General features: G+C 40.5%; 1 protein-coding gene across 2 annotated transcripts in view; it reads left to right on the forward strand.

Annotated features, from left to right (window-relative positions):
- Positions 1-9,840, forward strand: part of LOC112230451 (potassium voltage-gated channel subfamily H member 1) — a 60,959-nt gene extending 51,119 nt beyond the window's left edge. For both annotated transcript variants that reach the window (XM_024396774.2, XM_024396775.2), the window contains one exon: positions 6,298-9,840. In XM_024396774.2, coding sequence (XP_024252542.1) covers positions 6,298-7,185 — 888 coding nt within the window. In that variant the 3' untranslated portion in view covers positions 7,186-9,840. The remainder of the gene's footprint in view (positions 1-6,297) is intronic.
- The last annotated feature ends 1,024 nt before the right edge of the window (positions 9,841-10,864 follow it).

Consider the following 10,864-nt stretch of genomic DNA (forward strand, 5'->3'; position numbering starts at 1 on the left):
TTGCAATTCATAAATTCTTTATCTAGATTGTCGGGGCCCCATTCCAAGTATGGAAAAGCATGCATTTACTTTCACGTGAATCATTCATTGATGTCAGTGAGAGACTTGCATGAAAATGTTTGTCAAACCCACAGATCTAAGGTTAGAAATACTGTCCCTTAGTGATGTTAATTGTTTCCAAATCATATTGCACAAACCAAGGCCCTTGAGATTTGCATAAAGGTTTTTTTTAAAAACATGATATTTCAGAAGGGGAAGTAACCTAGGTGGTGAGTGGGGGAACTCCTTCAGGGCGATGGTCAGATCCTCTTCTCTGTTCTGCTTTACCATGAAGATGTTTTTTTCATTTATTCCCTTCTGTACCAGAAATCATAAGGTCAAGGTGAGAAACAGGAAGTGTGAAAGACCTCCAGTATTTCAGTTGAGTGCAGCAGCAAGGGACTTTGCACAAAAAGTGATTAATAGATGAACACAAAAGCTCTGGGAATATATTGTTACAATAGAGAGACATTAGTCACTTGTTTGATCACTGTCCATGCGCCAAGAATTGTAATTTGTAATCAGTCATTCAATTAATTTTCATGTGTATATCTTTTTACAAATGAAGTGGTCAAAAAGAAAGCATGGGCCTCAAATCCACAAAGAGCAAAGGTGACTGGAGTAAAAATAAAAAAGGCCTTAAGAAGAACTAGACCCTTGAGAGGTAAACCCATACCTCTCTGACTGACTGATCAGATAGTTCAGGGTTCATAATATTGACCACCAATGTCAGACAGTTGTCCTTTAAAGGCAAAGTCAAAGCAGAGCCTGGCAATGTTGCCAGCACAGCATGGTGGAAGCCAGCCAACAGGGATAAAAAACACTACAATCATATTCCCTCACTGTATAGTATTGGGCAATACTTTACTACTACAATACAGTACCTATAGTACTACCACATACCACCACTTCCATGTTGTGCTACAATGACTACTACTGCTACTACAGCTACAAAGTACATAACTATTAAGAAGATAAGTAACACCAACTTTTTGATCCAAAGACAAATCCTATAACAGGAGGTTGGTGACACCTTACTTGGGGAGGACAGGCTCGTGGTATTGGCTGGAGCGGAATCAGTGGAAAAATGGCAAATACATCAAACACATGGTTTGATGCAATTCCATTCGCTCCGTTCCAGCCAATACTATGATCCGTCCTCCCCTCAGCAGCCTCCACTGAATCCTATGTGTACCACCTCTCCACCCTAGGCTGATTAAACACTAGATGGGTATTGTCTGTCATCATCAGTCTCTCTCTTCTTCCCATGATCTTTTTCTCCTCTTTATTTCCCTTTAGTTGTCTCTATCCCTCTCATGGCCTCTCCCTTCCCCTGATCGATCTGAAACCCAGCCCTGCTGCATGGGACCCGTTCTGCCGCACTGTGCAATAACGATCTCCTGTGTGAGAAATGACCCTGACTCACTTGAGGAGGCACAGTGCTGGTCTTCCACCTGCAATACCCCATATTGCATCCTCTGCAGTCCCTTCACAGGACAAATCTTTTGACATTACACACCAGGATTTACAAAAAGAATCCCTCTACTCTATAAAGTTCTTATGTCTTTTTCACCAATCTAATATATCTCTATTAAGAAACTCTACGGAAATTTTCCTGGTGAAGTTTTGGCCAATATTACTGATCTTGTGAGAAATGTGGGATACAGATCTGGGATACAAGTCTAAATCGAATCTAAATCTAATACAATAATCTGGTGGACAACATTATTTATGCTGTATTTCCTAATAACACATTGATTTACATGATTTCATGACCAACTGTTTCATAACATTAAACAAGTAGCTACAATAATCCACTCTACAAAGCATTATGTACCAACTACCCTCTTGTTCTTCATATATGTTAATCCATTGTCACGATTCAATTTCACCAGGTGAAATGGCTAAATGAAAACGACTAGGGTAATAAAGATATTGATCACATGGTTAACGTCAAAATGATTCTGGGAAAGCCTCTGCAGTCTGTATGACCACATGTAATCATGATCTGAGAAAGGTCTTACTACTAACACAAGATACTGAGATTGATCTGTCACTACATGGACCCATTTTCTCGTTCGCCGTACTGAATCTCAAACACTATCATGGTCATGAACAAATGAATATTAACTGAATGAATCTGCCACATTCCTAGAGACAGATAAAGACGGAGACAGTTATGGGCAATATGGCGACTACTTGTAGCCATGATTTAGACATATTACAGGTGAGTAATTGTAGCGCTGTAATTTGTTGAAGATGGAACTCTACAGCTGTAGTGCGGGCACGATTACCGTATAAACGAATGGTTATGGATGAAGACCGTCGTGAAAATAAAAGTTACATTTTAATGTCACGTACACAAGTACAGTGAAATGCCTTTCTAGCAAGCTCTAAAACCCAACAATGCAGTAATCAATATGTAGTACTAAAATAACATTGAAGTACAACAAAATACATACAAAATAAAAAAAATAAGAACATGAGTTGTAAGCTAGCTATATACTGGGTCAGTTCCAAAACATGTGCAGGGATACTGGAGAGGTAGATACAATGCCTTCAGAAAGTATTCATACCCCTTGACCTTTTCCAAATTTTGTTGTGTTGCAGGATTAATAAAAAATGTATTACATTGATTTGATTATCACCCATCTACACACAATAACCCACAATGACAAAGTGAAAACATGTTTAGACATTTTAGCAAATTTATTGAAAATGAAATCCATAAAAATCATTTACATAAGTATTCACACCCCTGGCTCAATATGTTAGAATCGCCTTTGGCAGAGCTTTGCACACATGGATTGTACAATATTTGCCAATTTATTATTTTCAAATATTGGCCTGTTGGAAACTACAACTCCCTACTACATTGCACAGTTCAGGCTAGATATGATTTATCTCTAGAGAAACTGTGCAATGTGTGTATTGAGCTCACAGAAATAAAAAATGAACAAAATGGAATTAAAATAATTGAACAGACGTTGTTTATTCGATCAGCACTACTTTTTAGCCATTCTGAATCCTTCCTCAGGTCAAGCAGTTATCTCAGCTCTCTGGTCTGCCAAAAATACAAAAGATCTGATTGGCTGTTCAGGGGATTGTGCTTTATGAATACACAAATGTAATTTGCACTGTGGGATAGTCTATGCCTTTTGGAGCAGTCTTTGGAGAAGAGTCTGAGACTGTTAAACAGCCACCACTAACATTGAGTGGCTACTGCCATGTGTATTAGACAACTATGCCACTGGTTTACATACTTATCTCATATGTGTATCTGTACCATCTTGCCTATGCTGCTCTGTACCATCACTCATTCATATATCCTTATGTACATATTCTTTATCCCCTTACACTGTGTATGACAGTAGTTTTTTTGGAATTGTTAGTTAGATTACTGACGACCTCTGTTTGAATGGACAGCTAAAGATGCATTTGCAGGCTTTGAGATGGAAAGTTATTGGCTTTTTGATTGTGACCCGTGCTTCACCTTAATCTGGCAAGTTTGAATAAAGCGTTGCTTAAAGCATTTAGATAGGCATTGGGTCAATGTTAACCTCACCCACTTCACTCTAAAATATCTGATGCGAAGAGAAAACCAATTCATTTCAGTTACTTAGTTAGACTAATACAATTTCAAGGTTTCAAATAAATGCTCTCAAAAGCATACCTGTGCTCATAGCCGTGGGAAGTAGGGGTGCACCCCTTGAAAAATCTTACCGTAATTGCTGGACTATTAAGCGCACCTGAATATAAACCGCACCCACTAAATTATAAAAAAATATGTATTTTGTACATAAATAAGCCGCACATGTCTATAAGCCGCAGGTGCCTACCGGTACATTGAAACAAATTAACTTTACACAGCCTTTAAACGAAACACGGCTTGTAACAAAAATAAATAGGCTTTAACGAAACACAGCTTGTAACAAAAATAAATAGGCTTTAACGAAACACGGCTTGTAACAAAAATAAATAGGCTTTAACGAAACACGGCTTGTAACAAAAATAAATAGGCTTTAACGAAACACAGCTTGTAACAAAAATTAAAACAGTAGCCTACCAAGAAAGTCATTGGCCACTATCTTCCTCCTCCTGTGCACTGAAACCACTGAAGTCATCTCCTTCGGTGTCGGAGTTGAATAGCCTCAGAATTGCTTCATCCGATGTTGGATCGTTTTCATTGTCGCTCTCATCACTTTCATCCCGAGGCAAATACCCCGCTGAGCTCATTTCTGCCCCTTCAACACGCAGCAGTCCAGCCTTTCGAAACCCGTTGATGATAGTGGATTTTTTGACAATGCTCCATGCTGTCAGGACCCACTGGCAGACTTGACCGTAAGATGCTCTTCGCCTGTTTTAGTGAAGGATTTCTCCCCACTTGTCATCCAAGCCTCCCACTGAACAAGGGAGCGCCACCTTAAATGCACGATTTACACTGATGTCGAGTGGCTGCAAATACTTTGGGCCATCTGCTTTTCTTCCCTCTGAAACTTTTGTTGTATTTTTGCACTGAGTCAGTTCCTCACGCTGCTGTTTCCAACGTCTTATCATCGACTCATTAAGGCCAAGCTCCCATGCAGCAGCTCTATTTCCTTTTCCAACAGCCAGATCGATCGCCTTCAACTTGAAAGCTGCATCATATGCATTTCTCCGTGTCTTTGCCATGATGAGGGTGACAAAATTACTACCGTAATCAGAATGATGGGAAGTTTGAGCGCGCTCGATTTACGTCACATTATGTGACGGTGCTCAGTTTTTTGGCGGCATGAATCTTGTGAAAGTGGGAAAAATCCATAAATTAGCCGCGTCATTGTATAAACTGCGAGGTTCAGTGTGGGAATAAAGTAGCGGCTTATAGTCCGGAAATTACGGTAATTAATTATTATTTATTTATTTTTTACAAAACTAGAGCACTGGGCCTTTAATAGTCTTGTATTAGCAGACCGATATAAGATTTGTCCTTTTTGATTATGTTTCCTATCCCCAACATTACTTATTTATGTGTTTCTATTGTTTTATGTGTCACCTGCCATGATTTCAACGTGGTACAATATATTCATCCATTTTAAAAGGGGTCACACTTTGCATTTCCACTGCCTTGATAAATAACTATGGTGAGGGGTAGCTGCTTTACTTTTTGCCGCTACTGCTTTGTCTTTGTGCTGAGTGCACCTAAATAAAGACCACTGTGTTACATAAACACAATGCAGACTTCTTGTTCCTGTGAGCTTCCAGCTGGCCATTCAAAATGTAATAAATAAATAAATGAATGAGACAAATAAAACCTGCACTGATATTTTTAGGGCAGTGAGCGGTTGTCCTCGGAGTAGTAGCCTACTAGTCGATGCTAACGTGCCAGTTCCACATGTTTATAGTAATGATGTTGCACAATATTACCTACATTTGATCTAATTAAACATTACCACTTCCAAACTCTCCACGAAAGAGATTTGAATTAGTCAAACCTGGTTAGTCAGTGCCAAATGAACTATTCCCAAATGCCAACACTTTATTGTTCCGACACTTTAGCTTTATGAAATAATTACTGTACATCTTTCTAGGGACATCACCACCATCTGACCCTCCATGTTGAAGAACATTTCATGATTCGGGATATGCCCTTTTAGTCCCCGTAAAAAGAGAAATCTTAACGCTACAGCGTACAATGACTTTTTAGACGATTCTGTGCTTCCATCCTGTTTCAATGCCCCTGTGCACAAAGTGAGGTCCATACAGAAATGGTTTGTCTAGATCGGAGTGGAAGAACTTTACTGGTCTGCACAGAGCCCTGACCTCAACCCCATCGAACACTATCAGAATGAATTGGAACGCCGACTACGAGCCGTGCCTAATCGCCCAACATCAGTGCCCGACCTCACTAATGCTCTTGTGGCTGAATGGAAGCAAGTCCCAGCAGCAATGTTCCAACATCTAGTGGAAAGCCTTCCCAGAAGAGTGGAGGCTGTTATAGCAGCAAAGGGGGACCAACTCCATATTAATGCCCATGATTTGGAATGAGATGTTTGACCAACAGGTGTCCACATACTTTTGGTCATGTAGTGTATGTTGGAGGCTTAGGGACATTATGCTATTTTCCTTCAGTTTAGAAATGTTTAAGTCATAAGTGTCCAAAGAAATACTTAAAGTCAAAATACTTAAAGCGTTGAGTAGATGAGTAGCAAATGTCATTTTGGACCCAATGATTTTAAGATGGGCTTGATCCCAACCTGATGTTCTGATTTCTTGTTACAGATAGTGTTCCGGAAGATCAGTGATGTGAAACGTGAGGAAGAGGAGATGCTCAAGAGGAATAACGAGGCCCCTCTGAACCTTCCTCCGGACCACCCCGTCCGTCGCCTCTTCCAGCGCTTCCGGCAGCAGAGGGAGGCGCGACTGGCAGTGGAGCGAACCTGTCAGGGGGAGCCACCAGACGTGGAGAAGGGCACTGTCCACCTGGAGCAAACCAAGGTCCATGAGGTCCTCGCCTCCACCAGCATCATCATGGTGACCGAGAGCCCTGCTACTCCCACAGCTTCATCCACATCTTTCTCTTTGTCCTCCAGGCCCTCTAGCCGAGTCATGCTTCATGCCCCTGCCATTCAAAACGGCAACCTCATAGGCTGCAAGTCCGCAGAGCCTGCGCCAAAGACCAAAAAGGGCTGGGGTCGTTTCAAGGAGTCTGTTGTGAAAGCAGAGTCGTGGAGCAGCGTTTCTAAGGCCGAGTCCATGGAGACCTTGCCGGACAGGACTAAGTCCCATAATGAGATGTCTCTCAAGAAGACGGACTCTTGTGACAGCGGTATTACTAAGAGCGACCTGCGCTTGGATAACGTGGGTGACGCCCACACTCCGCAGGATCGGAGCCCTGTGCAGTCAGAAGGGAAGCTGGTTGTCTGTCCTATACCCGTACAGACCATGCACGCCTCTTTCCTGGAGCTGAAGCAGGAACTTAGGGGAGACATCGGGTCTCTTAATGGCCGCATGGCGGTGGTGGAGGCACAGCTGGCCGAGATGCTTCAACTACTAAAATCGAAAAAGGCCTCTAGTTCGAGAAAAGCCTCTCACTCATCCAGTTTCTTTGAGATGTCACGACCAGCATCCCCCAATTCCCATAAGGATGACAGCTTCTCACAATCTTGACACTGCATGTTTTGGCAGTCTATGCAGTGTTTCCCAACTCCAGTCCCTGATTACCCCCAACAGTACACATTTTTGTTGTAGCCCCGGACAAGCACTGATTCCTGATTCAACTTGTTAACGATCAAGCCCTCAATGAGTTGAATCAGGTGAGTTTGTCCGGAGCTACACCAAAAATTTGTGCTGTTGGGGTTACTCGAAAGGGAGTTGTGAAACATTGGTCTATGGAACATGAAGTGAATGCATCCTAGAATTCATCCAGGAGCTGGCTGCGGTGTAGCAAAATTGTGAGAGAGGTTTTATGAAGACTTGGGCAGTAAGATGTTCCTAAATTAGTACAGATGAGTAATGAGGGATTTTCTTACCATATTATTATTATTATTATTATTATTAGATATAGGGGTAATCTGTATTTTAAAAAATGCACATCTGGATTATCTCTGCACCTTGAGGTACATTCTGTCCGATATTCCATCAATCTACTTTTGTAGGGGTTCAAACTGTAAACCGCATAAATAACGCTTTTGTTGTCTAATTTCTTTTCAATTGGATTCGTTTTAGTTTTAATTTGGTCACACTTTTCACATGGTAAAATGACTAACCCCTTAAGGAGGTTTTCATCAAATCTGTGCACTCAATTGAAATTAGCAATAATATTTTATTGCATTGATATAGTTTTTCACCTGGTCTCAAAGCACTTCAACTTGCAGGGAGTGATGTGGCCATGATTACATGAGCAGTGTGGAGCAACAGGGAAGATGCACATATCTAAAATGACAATGTCCACAGCGAAGATGCACATATCTGAAATGACAATGTCCACAGCGAAGATGCACATATCTGAAATGACAATGTCCACAGCGAAGATGCACATATCTGAAATGACAATGTCCACAGCGAAGATGCACATATCTAAAATGACAATGTCCACAGCGAAGATGCACATATCTAAACTGACAATGTCCATTGTTATTTACACCATTGCTCTCTCCTTGTGGTATTAAAATGAAGGGAAAATCATGATTGTGAACTTTCAATGTATGGTGGAAACCATGGCATCTTTTCAACCAACATCCATCCTAAATTGTTATGGGAAGAAATCAATGTGAATTTGTCTAAACTATGAAACCTTTGTGCATTTTGGGTCATCACTGTTGATATAATATGCAAAGTATTGCCATCTATATTGTGTCTTTAGCATTTGAATTGCAATGTTAAAGGAGTAAAAGGAGATACTTGTACAGACAGGTCCAGAATTATTGGACCCCTTGATAAAGATGGGCAAAAAAGACTGTATAAAATAAATAATACAAATACTACAATTGCTCAGAGAAAGAGATTTTGTTTAACAAATAATAATTGTTTTCTCTAAAAAAAAGATAGGGATCCCCCCTGTTTTTAATATACTCCGGCACCCTCCCCCTTGCGTGGATAACGGCACAGACTTTTTCTGAAATGTTTTATGAGATTGGAGAACACATTGGGAGGGATCTTAGACCATTTCTCCATACAGAATCTTTCCAGATCCTTGATATCCTTTGTCTACACTTATGGACTGCCCTCTTCAATTCAAACCACAGGTTTTCATTGGGGTTCAAGTCCGTAGACAGAGAGCCGTTGCAAAATATTGATTTTGTGGTGAATTAACCATTTCTTTGTGTATTTTGATATGTGCTTGGGGCTATTGTCTTGCTGGAAGAGCTACTTGCGGCCAAGTTTCATCCTCCTGGCAGAGGCAACAAGGTTTTTGGGCTAAAATGCCTTAGTGCAGTACTTGGTAAAGTTCATGATGCCGTTGACCTTAACAAGGGCCCCAGGACCAGTGGAAGCAAAATAGCTCATAACATCAAAAGATCCACCACCATATTTTAAAGTAAGTATGCGGTTATTTTCTGCATATGCATTCTTATTTTGAAGCCAAACCCACCACTCCTGTGCTTGGCCAAAGAGCTCTATTTGCACAGGTTCCAATCCAAGTGCCAATGCAAACTCAACAAGAGTTTCCATTGTGGGTTGCTCTCAATTAAGTTTTTCTGGCAACCCTTCCAAAGAGCCTATTTGCATGGACGTGGCATCTAATTCTAGATTTTAAGACTTACTTGGTGACTTGAAGTTTTCCATAATTTTCCAACTTTGGCCCTTCAATTTTTCTTTACCTCCCAAACCATCTTCCTTACTGTGTGTGGGGAACAAGATACACATGCATCCAATATCAGGCAGGTTTACCAGTGGTTTTAAACCTCTTAATTGTTGACATAATAGTGGTAAGTGGGATATTTGTTTTTTAAGCTATTTGTTGTTCCTGTTGTGAGTTTTTCGCATTTTCCCATGGCAATTGATGATACATTTACATGTGTGTTACCTCATTTTAAAAGTAAACAGGGAGCCATGGAAGACCACAATACAGTTATTTAAACTGAGATTAATTTAAAAAGTAGAATGTTAATGCAGATTTTGTTTGTTTTTATAAGAATCTTTAGCGGTTCCAATAATTTTGAACTGTATCTTTTTTAAATATATATTTTCTCTGTGCAATTGTATTAGTAGAAAAAAAATGTTTAAACAAATATTTACTGTGCACTTGGGAAGTTTTCAGACCCCTTGACTTTTTCCAAATTTTGTTACGTTACAGCCTTATTCTAACATGGATTATATCGTTTTTTCCTCCCCTCTTCAATCTACACACAATACCTCATAATGACAAAGCAAAAACTGTTTTTTAGAAATGTTTGCAAATGTATAAAAAGACTACTGAAATATAACATTTACATAAGCATTCAGAACCTTTACTCAGTACTTTGTTGAAGCACCTTTTGCACTGATTAAAACTTTGAGTCTTCTTTGGTATGATGCTACAATCTTGGCACACCTGTGTTTAGGGAGTTTCTACAGATGTTTCTCCGCAGATTCTCTCAATCTCTGTCAGGTTGGATGGGGAGCACCGATGCACAGCTATTTTTTATAGCAAAGGTAGTCTACATGACAAACAACAGATGTGTGGAATGGGTCACATGGTTAGGATTTGTATGAAAGAAATGAATAATTCACAGTAGACTATCTACTGTAAAGACTGTTCTCAATGTGTGGAAACCAGAGTCTGGCCCCCAAAACAAGGTTCCCTTCATCATTATCCATACCCGAGCCATCTCTCCCTCGTACCTTCCAGTCAGACTTGAGCAATCTCCCTCACATGAATTGAATGTGGCTTGTTAGGTTTATCACCTAAGGCATCGTAAATCTAGTATCAGCATTAAGCCCCAGAGGCCCACTCTCAGTTCACACAGACACATTAGAGTTCTAAGAACCCTATTCTGTTGCAAAAAACAACCATTTTATGCAATAACAGTATTATAACATAATCTTGTAGTTTTGCTCTCATAACCGTCGCCCCAGTCTGAGGTCCTGAGCACTCTGGAGCAGGTTTTCATTAAGGATCTCTCTGTACTTTGCTCTGCTCATCTTTGCCTCGATCCTGACTAGTCTCCCAGCCCCTGCCGCTGAAAAACATCCCCACAACATGATGCTGGCACCACCATGCTTCACCATAGGGATGGTGCCAGGTTTCCTCCAGACGTGACACTTGGCATTCATGCCAAAGAGTTCAAGCTTGGTTTCATCATGTTGTCATGATGAATGTCATGTTCCTTTTACTGAGGAGTGGCTTAAAGTGGCATAAAGGCCT

Source organism: Oncorhynchus tshawytscha, linkage group LG32, assembly GCF_018296145.1.
Source record: "Oncorhynchus tshawytscha isolate Ot180627B linkage group LG32, Otsh_v2.0, whole genome shotgun sequence".
NCBI classification, from domain to species: Eukaryota; Metazoa; Chordata; class Actinopteri; order Salmoniformes; family Salmonidae; genus Oncorhynchus; species Oncorhynchus tshawytscha.